Below are 16,632 nucleotides of genomic sequence, written 5' to 3' on the forward strand. Positions count from 1 at the left end.
TAATAGCTTTTCAGGATTTTCTAGGGAAATTCAGACCTCTTTCTGATTCTACTAAGGCCTGATACTGCCAGATATGGTGATTTGTGGTAATAGATCAGGAGGTCCCTGGTATGGGATCCTGGGAATAACTTTTGTAAAGACCTATCAGAAATCAGTGGAAAATAGAAATAATGGGGAATGTGGGAGGACAGAGATGCATTTGGCATTTGTTTGTTGGCCCACATATTCTTCATTGTAACCTCTTAAATGCTGGCATGTATCCATACTTGAATGAAAGAATTTAGGTCAGATGGTTTTAAGTGAGCATAGTATGTGTTTCTACAGAAACAGTTTATTCTGAACTTAACTCAAGAAGTATAGTTGAACAGCTCAGAAATTGTGAATTTTTTTCTTTTTGAGGAAGAGTAAGTTAAGTTTTGTGAATAGTGTCAGTTCATATTGCCTGTGGTAAAAACTGGGACTTAGGAAAATGTGGTTTTTATATGGATACCGACATGGACTTAGTCCTTTTGAGAATCTGTCTTAGAAGGACAAAATAGAGCAAGCAGTAGAATACAGTGTGTCATATTATCGTTTAGGGCATGTGAAATGAAACCAAGTACTGTTTGCTTTGCTTTGTTTCAGATGGAGGAGATGTATAAGAAAGCTCATGCTGCAATACGAGAGAATCCAGTGTATGAGAAGAAGCCTAAGAAAGAAGTTAAAAAGAAGAGGTGTGTATCTTTTTTCTTTTGGAAAGAAAGGTTGGGAGGGGTTCTTGCCTTGTTGCATCTCTCGCAGACTCTGAAATTGTGCAAACTCGATCACTAGCTCTGCATGATGTTGCAGAGGTGAGGGGAACCAGGTTTGCTAAAGTAATTGTGGTGATAGAAATGTATTAGCCTCGGATGCTACCGAGGCGGCTCATTCTATCCCAGTACATTGTAACTACTGCCATTTTTTTTTTGGCTGTGCTGCATGGCACATGGGATTTTAATAATGAGTCTAAGCATTATACTTAAATCTTTACTTGATTTTTGGCCCTGTGATATAATAGGACAGTGTCACAGAAATTGGAATTTGGGAAAGTTAGACTAAGATCATAAATGAGTACATGTATTGAGAATTGGATTATTTGACTTTTAAAGTCAGGTTTTTAAAAGTTACATCCCTTTGTTTTCTTTTTGTTTCCTAGGTGGAACCGTCCCAAAATGTCACTTGCCCAGAAGAAAGATCGGGTAGCTCAGAAGAAGGCAAGCTTCCTTAGAGCTCAGGAACGAGCTGCTGAGAGTTAAACCAAACTACAATTTTCTATCAAGATTTTTCAGATAAGAATAATAAACTTATTGAACAAGCAGCTGTTTGTGTTAAGCTCTTGTTAATGGAATTTTGGAAAGCACCTGACATAGCCAGTATTTTCCTTCCAGAAAGAAGTATAGCTTTTCTGAGAGCTTACATATTGTCTGAAGGTTCATATCTGCTGCCTGGGCATCAGTTCTTCCTGACAGGAGTTAATTCAAGTCTGGCAAGCAATAGACAAACCTTCCATTAGAAGTATTTCTTCAATTCATTTATTGTAACCAGATGATAAGTGGGAAGAAAAAGTACCTTCAAAGTTTACAATTTTAAAGTAAGAAAAACTGATGCTAATTAATTCCTGGCTTTAATTTTTCAGAGGAAGCTGTCCCATGAAGGTCATATAATTTTAACATATTCATTTTAACCAGGTGAAAGCTTTGAGCAGAAAACACTGGGTCTTTCTCACACGAGATGTTTCATTTTATAGAGTTGAAAGGCACATGCCAGATCTGAATAAACAAAAGAGGAGCACATATCAACGCTTGTATGTCAGATTTACACGACAAAGTGTTAGATGGGTAAATTTACATGCCTCTTAAGAAACAGCCCTTTGGCCAATAGGGAATGTTTGAAAACAGTTATTAATAGGAAGTTGTATGATTTCAGAGTCCCACTCTGAACAGCTTAGATTCAAGATATGTGGAACTGTTGGGTCTATGGCCTAAAGATGCACCTTTTGAAGGACCAGTGGCTGGTTACTAAGATACAGATGCTTTAAATCTAGGATGATGAAAGCTCATCCATATTCAGCCTCTGAAATTGGCAGTTAGTTACATATTGCCAGAAAGAATCTTCTTGATGGGTTTCAAGTGGGGAAGGGCCACTCAACATTCTGAAGCCACGTAAAATTTGATATATAAATGGATTAAGTGTATAATACAAGAAACCATGCTATTAACCCAACACCTGTTTATAAAGGAGTAATTTTAATTTACCTGCTTTGCAGTCTTAATTCCTGTTAATGTGCAAACTTTACCATGCTAAGACATTAGTAAATTTATAAATTTTCTTTTTTAAATAGCAGCTTCAATGCAGACACAATTTCCAGCACTGATATTTGGCTAACAAATCTACAAAATACTCTTCACTGTTGATGTTTATGGAATGAGGCTTTTCACAGCATTATTTTTTAAGTCATTAGTCAAAATAGTTACACGATAGATGTACTAGGAAGTGTACCAAGAGTTTCTAAAAGGACAGGAATAAATTTTTTGGACCTTTTGATCCTGTAATTCCTGCCTTCAGCAATCAACATGTATTTTAAGATGATGGCTTCCTTAGGATTGGGGAAAGGAGTTAACGCAAGGGTTTGAATCAAGCCATGTAGAAAAAATGATGAATAGTTTTCTTTTGAAGTGCTAAGTTTTCTTAAAATGGTTACAACGTCCAAATGAACTAAGAGTCATTTGTGTAGGAAATTTTCTTCCACAGTAATGTTTTTAGATTATTTAGTATCAAAGAATGTTCCATTTCCATTTGATTTGCTGTGACTTTGAGAGCAATACAAGAATACAGCTGTTTTTCTAATTCCTCACGAATTTCACTTGGAGCACCACGCAGTAGGTAGTCTTTGAGTAACTGACAGGCTTTTGCCAAGTTTGGTTGTATCACTTCTGAAGTACACTTCATTGTACTCTGATCACAGCTAGTTCGACAGTCCGTGCCATAGACACAGTCCAAGTCAGACTCACAGTGACGATCCTTTATAAGTTCTTTCAGGTTTGTCTCTGGCACAATTTTTCTCATGTCCACCATTTTCAAGTCATATTTATCATTATATCCTAGGTTTTTGGCACTAGTATCACACATGAGGAAGTTTCCATATGGGCCATGGAAAACATCTTCCACAAATTCTAGAAGTCCTATGGCTATTTTAGCCTTTCTAGGCCATGATGGTGTGAACAACTGATCCATGCTTCTTCTGAACCCAGATGGTATAAAAAGTTCAATGACCCATGGAAGGCTTATTCCATAAAGAGAGGTATATTCGACGCTTTCCATCACATAGAGATCACCACAGAATCCCATTAATTTGGGGGTATGTTCTTTATCTTGAAGTATCACCATGAGAAGAAATTCATTCAATTGAAGAAGTGCCCATGCTGACTTCGCTTCCCCCAAGGAAACCTGGCCATCTTTGTCTCCATCAGCTACTGTCAAGATGAGGTTAACCAGTTCAGAAAGGTTCCCTTGGTCACCCAACTTTGCCTGTAAAGATAAGAACTTGGCTAATTACACAGAAGGTATGAAAAATGAGTATCCCAAGTGTAACATACATAACTAACTTCCTCTATGGGAATGATTAACCTGCTAAGTAATAACCTTGCTACTGAATACCCATAGGAGATTAAGGACATTCCCAGGTATTTATAATATTTGTCAAGTCAAAACTATGCTTTAGGTACTTGCAGTAAAACCCATTTTGCTAAGTATATTTGTCTGTTAAGAAATGACCACCCTAACTCCCATAATCTCCTTAAACCCTGTAGATAGTTAACCAAGCCATTAATTTAATTATTCTTTGCCTTGTCCATACACTTGCAAAATTGCAGCGTGATTTGCCCATGTCCAAAGTTACAAAGGTCAACTACAGATTACTATCTCTTATTTTGTAATTGTTTTTACATTTCATTCAAGTATATTGTTCCAATAGTAAAGGCTAAAAAGCATTTCCCTACAAATGTTCCCTGGCACAAAACAGTCTAAAAGTATAAACTGTCCAAAGAAAAGATTTTGAGTGAAAATATATGAGTGCAATGAAAATGAGAAAACATATTCTTTCCAGAAGTGTTATTTTCATCTTTTAATATTTCTATTAATTCTTTAAAAAAAAATCAGCCTAATTTTATTTCACCTTTTTGAAAATGGTGTACCGGTTATAATGTGAAGCTATAGAGCAGCCCATCTACTTAATGAACTCTACTCTCACATCTGGACATTTTTAGCTATAATAAGTAATGTTAAAGTAAACACCCTCCTTTTTTTTTTTTTCTTTTCTTTGAATTATTTCCTCAAGATAGAGTCCTTGATATAGGTCAAAGAATAGCAACATTTTTATGGCTTACAATGAAATCCTGCCAGCTTCTAGAAGAGAACCATGTCATACCAGCAACATGTGAATGCATATACTTACTTTAAAGAGACTGTAGACCATTTCTTTGAATTTCTGGACAGTAGTTCCCCTAGTTGGCTTATCAAATAGCACTATTTCTTTTCTTGGTTCCAATTCTGTACCAAAATCAAGATGAAGTGCTTGTTCCATTTGACACTTCACAACACCTGGTAGATTATCCCAAATCCCTAAATACATCTGTGAAAAGAATGACAAATTATGCTTTAGGCAGAGTAGAAAACCCTCATCTAATCTACATGATATTTTTAGTGTCCCCCTCCTCTTAAAAACGGGGTTTTCCTGGTGGCTCAGCAGTAAAGAATTCACCTGCAATGCAGGAGACTGCCTTCCATGCAGGAGACACGCGTTTGATCCCTGAGACAGGAAGGTCCCCTGAAGAAAGAAATGCAATCCACTCCGGTATTCTTGCCAGGATAATCCCATGGACAGAGGAGCCTGGTGGGCCACAGTCCATGGGGTCATAAGATTTGGACACGACTTAGAGACTAAACCACCAACATCTCTTAAAAAAACAAACGAGCAACAAAACATCAACACTGAGCTGACTTTTTGAGTTGCAAATCTGAAATCATACTTCAAAGCTTTTTTCCCTTAATTTTCCTAATTAAAAAATATTACATACCTAAATATATATTTTTATATATATATATATAAATATATATATTTTTACCATGATCAATTTTATTGTTTTCCAGTTTCTAAATCATGCTAAAATATAAAAAATAGAACATTTATCATCTTAACCATGTTTAACAATACAGTTCTGTGGTATTAGATTTCATGAACTTGTGGTATAATCACCATCATCTGTCTCCAGAACTCTTCATTTTCTAAAATTGAAACTATCCATTAAACAACTCCCTGTTTGCCCCCTTCCTCAGCCCTGCCATGCACCAGTCTACTGTCTGTCTCTGATTTATACTACTCACTCTGAGTATCTTATGTAAGTGTTCTTTTCTAACAAGCTTATAATGTCCTCAAGGTTTACCAAATTGTAGCAAGTATCAGAATTTCCATCTTTTTTAATGCTGAATTAAAACTATACTGTAGGAATATCCCACATTTTGTGTTTCCATTCATACATCAATGGACACTTGGGTTGCTTCCATGTTTTAGCTATTGTGAATAATTATGAATATGGATCTACACATATATCTTTGAGATCCTGATTTCAATTCTTTTACATATATACCCAGAAGTGGAATTACTGAATCATAAGGTCACGTTATTTCTAATGTTTTCAGGAACTGCCAACCTGTTTTCTTCAGTGGCTATACTATTTTAAATTCCCACCAATAGTGGGTTCTAGTTTTTTTTTTACATTATTGCCAACACCTGGTTTTTTTTTTTTTTTTAACAGTAGCCATTCTGATGGGTGTGCTGCTGCTGCTGCTCAGTCGCTTCAGTCGTGTCCGACTGTGTGTGACCCCATAGACGGCAGCCCACCAGGCTCTGCCATCCCTGGGATTCTCCAGGCAAGAACACTGGAGTAGGTTGCCATTTCCTTCTCCAATGCATGAAACTGAAAAGTGACAGTGAAGTCACTCAGTTGTGTCCGACTCTTAGCAACCCCATGGACTGCAACCTACCAGGCTCCTCCGTCCATGGGATTTTCCAGGCAAGAGTACTGGAGTGGGGTGCCATTGCCTTCTCTGCTGATGGGTGTGAGGTGGTATCTTTTTCTTTTTGGCCATTCCACATGGCATGTGGGATCTTAGTTCCCCAACCAGGGATTGACCCAGGCCCCGGCAGTGACAGCACGGAGTCCTAACCACTGGCCAGCCAGGGAATTTCCCTCAGTGTGGTTTTGATTTGCATTTTCCTATAATCAGTGATGCTGAGCATCTTTTCATGTACTTATTGGATATATGTATACCATTTTTTGAGAAATGTCTATTCAAATTCTTTGACCTTTTTTTTTTTTTTTAAATTTTGGCTGCTATGGGTCTTCCTAGCAGTGCATGGGTGGGCTTTCTTCAGTTCTGGCACATGGCTCTCTAGCTGTGGCACATGGGCTTATTTGCTCCGAGACCTGTGGGATCTTAGTTCCCTGAACAGGGATCAAAGCCACGTCCCCTGCATGAAGGAGGATTCTTAACCACTGGATCAGGGAAGTTCCTGCCGATTTTTTTTAATACAGCTGGGTTTCTTGTTGTTATTGTTATGGAGTTTTAGGAGCCCTCTATATATTCTGGATATTAATCCCCTATCAGATATATGATTTGCAAATACTGTCTCCCATTCTGTTTCTTTTTTACTCTACTGATATAGATCTTTGATGCACAAAGTTTAAAAATTCTTATAAAGTACAATTTATTTTTTCTTTTGTTGCCTGTGGAAGAAATCATTGCCAAACCCAATGTCACAAAGCTTTTACCTAATGTTTTCATCTAAGAGTTTCATAGTTTTAATTTTATCTTTAGATCTTTGATCTATTTTGACTTGAATTTTGCCTGTGGTGTTAGGTAAGGGTCCAACTTCATTCTTTTGCATGTGTATATCCAGATTTCCCAGTACTATTTGTTAAAAAAGAGTTCTTTCCCTATTGAATGGTCTTAGCACCCTTGTCAAAAATTATATGACTCTATATGTGAGGGTTTATTCCTGGGCTATTGTATTCCTTTAGTCTATATATCTGTCCTCATTGTTACTGTATAGAAATTCAACAGATTTTTGTGGGTGGACTTTGAATTCATTTATTAGCTCTAATAATCTTGTGAAATTTTTAGGTTTTTCTACAAATAAGATCATATCACCTATCAAGAGATAATTTTACTTTTTCCTTTCGAATTTATATGCCTTTTATCTCTTTAACTGATCTTGCCAAAATTTCCAGTACTATACTGAATAGAATTGGTGAAACTAGGCATCCTTGCCTTCTTCTCGATCTTACGGGGAAAGTTTTCAGTCTTTCACCACTGAGCATGATGTTGGCTGTAGGTTTTCCACACAGGGTTTTTACTATGTTGAAATAGTTGCCTTTTATTCCTAGTTTGTTGAGTGTTTTTATCTTGAGTTTTGTCAAATGCTTTTTCTGCATTAATTGTGGTGTTCCTTTTCCCCCTTTGTTATGTTAATGTCATGTATTATTACATTGATCAATTTTCATTGTTGAGCCATCAAAAGTTAAGAAGGATTGGTGTTAGTTTTCTAAATGTTTATTAGAATTCATGAGGGAGAAGGCAATGGTACCCCACTCCAGTACTCTTGTCTGGAAAATCCCAGGGACGGAGAAGCCTGGTGGGCTGCCGTCTACGGGGTCACACAGAGTCAGACACTGAAGCGACTTAGCAGCAGCAGAATTCATGAGAGAAACCCATACATCCAGGGCCTTTCTTGTTGGGGGCTTGATTACTGATTCGATCTCCCTGTTAGTCTATGTAGATTTTCTATTTCTTAGTAGGTTTTGTGTTTCTAGGAAGAATCTGCCCATTTCATCTAGATTATCCAACTTGTTGCTGTACAACTGTTCACTGTATTCTCACATATTCCTTTTTATCTATGTACAACTGACAGTAATGTCTCTGCTTCATTTCTGATTTTCATAATTTGAGTCTTCTCTCATTGTTTCTTAGTCCATCTAACTAAAAGTTTGTCAGATTTGTTGACCTTTTCAAATGATCAACTTTTGTTTTCACTGATTTTATCGTTTTTCTATTTCCTTGATCTCTACTGTAATCTGTATTATTTCCTTCCTTCAGCAAGGTTTAGATTTAGTTTATTCTATAATTCCTTACAATGTAAAGTTCAGTTGTTTATTTGAGATCTTTTAATATGTGTTTATAGCTATAAATATAGTCTTTTTTAAAGTCAAATTACACAGAAACATGAAAAGTTCAACATCCATTTCCCTAATTCCCAGAATTAGTCATTATTAACTATCTAGCTATTTAACAGTCTAACAATATATGGTGCTTTACGTTATGCTATGATCTGTTAGTTTACTTGATTATCTTACTCCCTATAACAACCCTATGCAGTAGATACTATTATTACCCTGACTTCACTGATAGATGAACTGAAGCAGAGAGAAGTGAAGCAGTATGCTGAAGGGAATACGATGGAGGCAAAGCTAGCATGTGAACCCAGGCAGTCTACTGCTGCTTATACTGTTGTTATTTATTTGTAAAAAACAAATATGACCATATTAATTAGTAATACTATTACTCTCTCCTCTGCTTCAAACCCTCTAATTCAATCAGATTAAAGTCCAAAGCCCTTTTCATTGTCTGCTAGGCTTCTTATGAGCTGGCCTGCTTCTCCAACCTGATCTTTACCACCTACTGCCTCAGTCTCTATATCCCATCTATGCTGGTCTTCTCTCTGTTTTTTGAACCTATTACCATCATTCCTGTTTCATGACCTCCTTCACTTGCTACTGGTTTTGCCCGGAGTGTACTCTCAATGATCTTCATACAGTTCATTCCTTCACATCATTCAAGTCTCAGCCAAGAGGTCCCGTTCGGCTGACCTTCCCTAATTTCCTACCTACAGTAGATCCCTCTTCCCTCACAGACTACCCTCTAAGCCATGACCTCATTTTATTTTCTTCACAGCCCTTATCACTGTCTGGAACGATCTTATTTCTTTTAATGTTCTGTTTTATTTATTTATTGGTTGTGCTGGGTCCTCACTGACGTGCATGGGCTTTCTCTAGTTGCAGTGAGTGGGGCTACTCTTAGTTGTGGTGCATGGGCTTTTCCTTTTGATGGCCTCTTGTGTTGCACAGCACAGGCTCTAGGTGCATAAGCTTCAGCAGTTACAGCATGCGGGCTCAGTAGTTTAGGCTCAAGGGCTCAGTTGTGGCACGTGGGCTTCGTTGCTCCGTGGCATGTGGAATCTTCCTGGACCAGAGATTGAACCTGTGTCCCCTGCAATGGCAGGCGGATTCTTATCTACTGTACCACCAGGGAATCCATGAAATGACCTTATTTCTTTATTGACTCTTTATCACCTGTCTTCTTTCACATGAAACAAAGGCATATGAGGCCAGAGGTTTTGTCTGTCTTGTTCCCCATGGTCTCTCCCAATGCCTTAAGCAGTACTTAGCAAACAGCAGATACTCAAATACTGGACTTTATTTCAGAAAACTTCTTAAGCATGGCTAGTATTATAGACTTGAAACCTACTTTAAATTTCTATAAAATGAATGAGTATATTTCATCAACTCACCTTGTGTATATCCTATACAAAACACCACATTCTGTAATTACTTTACTTATTTACTTATCTGTCAACTGTTTATGTTCCTTATCCCTCTGGGATAATGTGAGACCCATAGGGAAATAATCTTATCTGTCTTAATCACCCCTGTTTTCCTAACATCTAAAATAGTGTATGGAATATGCTTGGACTAGGGGATTAATAAATACCTGTTGGATGAGTGAGTCAACACTTATACAATTGAATTATTTAAATATCCTAAAGTTCCAGTTCAACAGTTCTTTTAATAAGTAGTTTAAGGTAAAATCAGATAGCACCATAAATCTGGAATGTTAATTCACAATGTCCATACCTGATTGTTGGGCTTGGTGGATAAGCATTTTCCAAAGTAAAGAGTTTCTGTGACACAAAGGCTATTACATGCAGGCCCATCAATAACTCCGGTCTTGTATTTGTCACACTAAAAACCAGGAAATAAAAAAGTAGTTAATAGGAAAATGTTCACAAGGAGAACCACATTGAAATATTTGCAAATGAAGCAATCAACAAAGGATTAATCTCCAAAATATACAAACAGCTCATGCAGCTTTATGTCAAAATAAAAACAACCCAAAGAAAAAATGGGCAGAAGATCACAATAGACGTTTCTTCAAAGAAGGCAGAGAGATGGCCGAAAGTACATGAAAAGATGCTCAACATCACTAATTATCAGAGAAATGCAAATCAAAACTGCAAAGAGGTATCACCTCACACCATGGAGAATGGCCATCATCCAAAAGTAACAAACAATAAATACTGGAAAGAGTGTGGAGGAAAGGAAACCCTCCCACACTGTTGGTGGGAATGTAAACTGGTATAATCACAATAGAGAACAGTATGGAGGTTCTTTAAAAAACTGACATAGAGCTACCATATGATCCGGCAATCCCACTCCTGGGCAGATATCAGGAGAAAACCATAATCCAAGAAGATACATACACCCCAGTGTTCACCACAGCACTATTCACAGCAGCCGAGACATGAAAACAACCTAAATGTCTATTGACAAAGGAAAGGATAAAGCAGACGTGGCACACATACAGTGGAGTATTACTCAGCCATAAAAACAATGAAATAATACCATTTGCAGCAACATGGATGGACCTAGAGACTATCATACCAAGTGCATTAAGTCAGAGAAAGACAAATACTATATGGTATCATTTACATGTGGAATCAAAAAGAAATGATACAACTGAACTTATTTACAAAACAGAAACAGTCTTACAGATATCAAAAACAAACTTATGGTTACCAAAGGGGAAATGAGAGGGAGGGATAAATCAGAATGATGAAATGAACATACACACACTACTATATATAAGATAGATAATCAACAAGGAATACTATATAGCACAGTGAACTCTATTCAGTATTCTGTGATACCCTCTAAGAGAAAAGAACTAAAAGAATGAATATATGTATATGTGGAACTGAATCACTCTGCTGTACACTTGGAACTAACACAATATTGTAAACCAACTATATGCCAATAAAATTAAAATTAAAAAAGAAGAAACATATTAAAGATACCATAAAGAAATATTTACATTCTTTAAGAGAAAGTTCTATGATAAAAATAATTCAGGCTTTGGATATGGACAGACTTGGATTTGAATCCAAGCTCTGCTCCTTACTAGTTATATAACTATGAGAGATCTTATTGTGACTAGGGCATGCACAGAACTTTGAAGTCATTTTTTCCCACTTAGCATGGCCTGAGGTAGTATGGTATCTACTGCTTATGAGAAGATGGGCAGTCTATTTTTTAAAATGGCTCTATTTTAAAATGAATTAAAAATAAGTTTAAAATACCAAAATATTTTTAAAATAACAAGGCACTTCTGTCATCTTGTCTGTCTCCTTGATATTGCCCCAAGACAAGGAAAAAAAAAAAAAGATGGGAATTCCCTGGTCATCCAGTGGTTAGGACTCTGCTCTCACTGTCAAAGGCCTGGGTTCAATCCCTGGTCAAAGAACTAAGACTCTACAAGCCATGTGTTGCGACCAAAAAAAAAAGAAACCAAATCCTTTGATAAGATAAGGTGCCAATGTAACCCTGCTGCTGCTAAGTCGCTTCAGTTGTGTCCGACTCTGTGCGACCCCATAGATGGCAGCCCACCAGGCTCCACCGTCCCTGGGATTCTCCAGGCAAGAACACTGGAGTGGGTTGCCATTTCCTTCTCCAATGCATGAAAGTGAAAAGTGAAAGGGAAGTCGCTCAGTTGTGTCCAACTCTTCGCGACCCCATGGACTGCAGCCCACCAGGCTCCTCTGTCCCTGGGACTTTCCAGGCAAGAGTACTGGATGGGGTGCCACTGCCTTCTCCGAATGTAACCCTAAGGCACAATAAATGAGGATGACCTGCCAAATACAGTAAAAATTACAGCAGAGTACAGAAGGATGCTGAGATGAAATACCTGCTGTGACCTCACTTCTCAAAGCTGGGAGAGCACTGACTACGTGGTATACCTGAGGGACAGACCCATCTCTCTGGTTTGCAATGAAAGTTTAGGGGGCACAAGCTGTGAGAACTTCTCAGGACTCTATTTGGCATCATGAAATAGCAGGGCAAGGCAGTGTGTGTGTGTGCTCAGTCATGTCCTACTCTTTGCAACCCTGCAGCCTGCCTGGAAAATCCCATGGACGGAGGAGCCTGGAAGGCTGCAGTCCATGGGGTCGCTGAGGGTCGGACACGACTGAGCGACTTCCCTTTCACTTTCACTTTCATGCATTGGAGAAGGAAATGGCAACCCACTCCAGTGTTCTTGCCTTGAGAATCCCAGGGATAGGGGAACCTCGTGGGCTACCGTCTATGGGGTCACACAGAGTTGGACATGACTGAAGTGACTTAGCAGCAGCAGCAGCAGCCTTCCAGGCTCCTCTGCCCATGGAATTTCCCAGGCAAGAATACTGGAGTGGGTTGCCATTTCCTTCTCCAGGGGATCTTCCTGACCCAGGGATCAAACCCACGTCTCCTGCATTGGCAGGCAAATTCTTTACCACTGAGCCACCAGGGCAAGGCAGCACTGATTAATAAAATCCTTAAAAATCTTATCTATGTTGGAGGCAGTCTGTAAATAAAATAAGGGTTGGGAGAGACTATATTATGAGCAACTCTGTAGTTGCTGAGGAGAGAGATAGGCTAAAGCAATCTGTGTATCTCTGTCTCTCTGTCTCATCTTTTCTTTTTCTCTTCGCGCGCACACATACACACAAATTCTGGGCCACAGGAGTTTCACCACTCGCTCATTTCACTGCCCCAGTTGCTTGCTGCAAATAGCGGGTTGAAGAACTCCTTTCATTCAGTTAATGAGTAATACTCAAACAAGCTGGAGATCTATACAGCAAATCTATGAGGAAAAGGAAGAAAGGAATAGGAAGAGGACATCTCAAACAAAAATTTTTTTCCAGAAGAATACTGCCGTGAAGCACAGCAAACATACTGCTATCAATTCAAAAGACTTAATGAAATAGTTTAAGACTTCAAAGCAGGAGACATAATGATGAGACAAAAGAACTGAATTTAAATGAAGCAAACAGGACTCAGAAAGGAAGAAAAGGAAAAAAAAATCACAGAAGTTAAAGACATAGTGTGAATGGGTAAAAGCGTAGGAAGACAAAAACAACAACACAGGAGGACTTATGAGGGCTAGGTTGAGAAAAGTGAGCAAAATAAGATAGAAATTTAAAAAGAACTAAAAAGAACTTGAGATAAAATTATAGACATAGAAGACAAAGGATATCCAGCATATCCATATTTGGAAGAACAGAATACATGGAAAAGAAAAAAATAATCAAGGTAGAATTCAACAGAACTTCATATACGTGAAAGAAGTCTTTAATGTACAGATTGAAAGGACTCACAGTGTCCCAAGGAAATGGACACAGAATGATCCCTGTGACATATCCCATTGAATTTTACTGGACTTGAAAAATAAATAATCCTTTGAGCAAGCAGGCAAAAGATCAAGACATTTTTAAGGGAAAATAAATCAGATTGGACTCGGATTTCTCAACAGCCATCTTCAAAGGTAGTGCAGTGCCAGCAAAGTTTGAGAAAGAAGTGTGACCTGCTTGTGTCCTAATTTTCTCTTCTGTAAAAGGAGATGTAAATACTGCTTGACTTATAGCACTATTATGAGCTATAATCATTTAATGAGGATGGATCACCTGTGATTTTAATAAGTGCTCAATAATAACTCTTCTTATTTTCCATAGCCAAACTTTCTTTCAAGTAAAAGGCATCAAATGTTTTTGAATATGTTAAGGATCAGAAGATATAATTCCCATTAGCATCTCTTGAAGAACTATTAGAGAATGAATTTGAGGCAACCAAGAGATGAACACAGAAACTGCGCATGGAAGCCAGTTGAAATGTAGGACTGGGATGAAAACAACCCTGAAAATCTATTTCATAATAACTGTTAAAACAGTATTGCGTAGTTACTAGATGCTTACCATGTATCAGGCACTGTTCCAGTGCCACATTTTTATTATGACAACAGCCCTGTGAGGTAGAACCTATTGCTATACTCAAGCTACAAAATCATAAAAGCCAAGATTTCAACCTAAGCAGTCTGGTTCCAGAGCTCATTCTCTTAATCACTACTCTATATTGTTCAGAATGTTAATATTATAAACTATACCAGTAAAAGTAATAGAATTAACAAAACCAAGAAGGGGAGATGTAAGAAGATGAGAGGTTGCAAAAGGATGTTGATTTCCTTATCTTTAATATCCTAGGTCAAAAGACATTATTTATTTCTTATAAATCAAATAATAGAGACAGAGTATATTCAAAAGTATAGAGATGACAATTTGAAGAACTAATAATAATAATGTATTCATTAAAATGAAGTAGAGTAAAGGAGATGGGATGGATAGAGGTATAATAATTTTGTCTGCTTGTAGTGGGGAATAAATAGATGTGGCCTAAAGCAATAGAGAATAAAATATATTTTTAAAAGTTATAGTATAAGGCTAACCAATAGAAGAGCTAAAATCAGAATACAAACCTTCCTAAATTATCAAAAGGAACAAAAGCATAAAACAAATATATACCCTCTGGAGAAAGATACAAACCAATCCTTAAAAACAAAAAGTAGGTCATAAAATGTGTTACAGAACTAAGACATACCTATAAAGGTCAATGGGATAAGCTTACCTATTGCAAGAAAAGTATCTTTAGAAAACAGACAATATCAAAAAAGTTGAAAAATAAAAGACGATACAGGTATACCAGCCAAACACAAAGAAAAAAGTTAAGCTACAATCTTATACCAGATGAGGTTGAATCCCCCTCTTTACGTGAGGGAGCGTTAAATAAAGCAAAAAAGAAAATGTTAGAAACTTTAGAATGTTAAAACATATAATCCACGATGATATTACAATACTAATACTTTAACTGGAGTGTAAATACTTTAATTGGAGTATACAACTGATTTACTATGTTGTTAGTCTCTGCTGTGCAGTGAAGTGAATCAGCTACACGTATACATACATCCTCTCCCTCACAGTCCTCCCCCTTCCTGAATTTCTATAAAGTAAACCAAGTAACGTTAAAATTAATTACATGAAATCTATAAGAAATAGAAAAAGAAATAAAGAGAAAAGCATTAGAAGTCCCTATTTCACTTTTCTTATCTGTCCATGACAGATGGAAAAAGTTTACAAAAAAAGACACAGAAGAACTCAATAATCTAGGTACATCTAATTGCCCTGAGAACAGACTTTTTCAAATGCCCATGGAACATCTACGAATTAGATCAAAAGCTCTACACATTCCACTAAATAGACACAGCAGAAAGCAGTATTCTCCCGTCACAATATGATAAGAAATTTGAAATTAACAAAAAAATCTACCTGGAAAATTTGAAATATTCTTTTAATTCTTGAGTCAAAGAGAAAGCCTAAATTGAAATTTTAAGCATCTGGGAAATAATAATAATGCATTTTTTAAAATATCAGAAACTATAGCTAAAACCAATGATAAAATTGAAAAAATGATTCAGAGAAGAATGCAGTCTTCAGTTCAATCAGTTCAGTCACTCAGTCATGTCTGACTCTTTGCAATCTCATGGACTGCAGCCGCCAGGCCTCCCTGTCCATCATCAACTCCCAGTGTTTACAAAAACTCATGTCCATTGAGTCGGTGATGCCGTCCAACCATCTCATCCTCTGTCGTCCCCTTCTCCTCCTGCCTTCAATCTTTCCAAGTATCAGGGCATTTTCAAATGAGTCAGTTCTTCACATCAGGTGGCCAAAGTATTGGAGTTTCAGCTTCAACATCAGTCCTCCCAATGAATATTCAGGACTGATTTCCTTTAGGGTGGACTGGTTGGATCTCCTTGCAGTCCAAGGGACTCTCAAGAGTCTTCTCCAACACCACAATTCAAAAGCATCAATTCTTCGGCACTCAGCTTTCTTTATAGTCCAACTCTCACATCCATACATGAACATTGGAAAAACCATAGCCATGACTAGATGGACCTTTGTTGGCAAAGTAATGTCTTTGCTTTTTAATATGCTGTCTAGGTTGGTCATAGATTTTCTTCCAAGGAGCAAGTGTCTTTTAATTTCATGGCTGCAGTCATCAACTGCAGTGATTTTGGAGCCCCCCAAAATAAAGTCTGCCACTGTTTCCATTGTTTCCCCATCTATTTGCCATGAAGTGATGGGACCAGATGCCATGATCTTAGTTTTCTGAATGTTGAGAAACTTTTCACTCTCCTCTTTCACTTTCATCAAGAGACTCTTTAGTTCTTTGCTTTCTGCCTTAAGTGTGGTCATTCACATATCTGAGGTTATTGATATTTTTCCTGGCAATCTTGATTCCAGCTTGTGCTTCTTCTAGCCCGGCATTTATCATGATGTACCCTGTATATAACTTAAATAAGCAGGGTGACAATATACAGCCTTGACATACTCCTTTCCCGATTTGGAACCAGTCTGCTGTT

General features: G+C 37.5%; 2 protein-coding genes across 3 annotated transcripts in view; one reads left to right on the forward strand and one right to left on the reverse strand.

Annotated features, from left to right (window-relative positions):
- The window catches only part of RPL5 (ribosomal protein L5), an 8,751-nt gene extending 7,415 nt beyond the window's left edge, over positions 1-1,336 (forward strand). The window contains exons 7-8 of the mRNA XM_010860453.1: positions 625-713; positions 1,175-1,336. Coding sequence (XP_010858755.1) covers positions 625-713; positions 1,175-1,274 — 189 coding nt within the window. The 3' untranslated portion in view covers positions 1,275-1,336. The remainder of the gene's footprint in view (positions 1-624; positions 714-1,174) is intronic.
- Positions 1,337-1,441: 105 nt separating this feature from the next.
- The window catches only part of FAM69A (family with sequence similarity 69, member A), a 96,440-nt gene continuing 81,249 nt past the window's right edge, over positions 1,442-16,632 (reverse strand). Inside the window, exons 3-5 of one of the 2 annotated variants that reach the window (XM_010860455.1) lie at positions 9,987-10,094; positions 4,472-4,648; positions 1,442-3,546 (exon numbers count right to left, since the gene is read on the reverse strand). In XM_010860455.1, coding sequence (XP_010858757.1) covers positions 2,734-3,546; positions 4,472-4,648; positions 9,987-10,094 — 1,098 coding nt within the window. In that variant the 3' untranslated portion in view covers positions 1,442-2,733. The remainder of the gene's footprint in view (positions 3,547-4,471; positions 4,649-9,986; positions 10,095-16,632) is intronic. The other variant, XM_010860454.1, reaches the window with a different exon arrangement.

This window comes from Bison bison, unplaced genomic scaffold, assembly GCF_000754665.1.
Source record: "Bison bison bison isolate TAMUID 2011002044 unplaced genomic scaffold, Bison_UMD1.0 scf7180017864466, whole genome shotgun sequence".
Taxonomy (NCBI): Eukaryota; Metazoa; Chordata; class Mammalia; order Artiodactyla; family Bovidae; genus Bison; species Bison bison.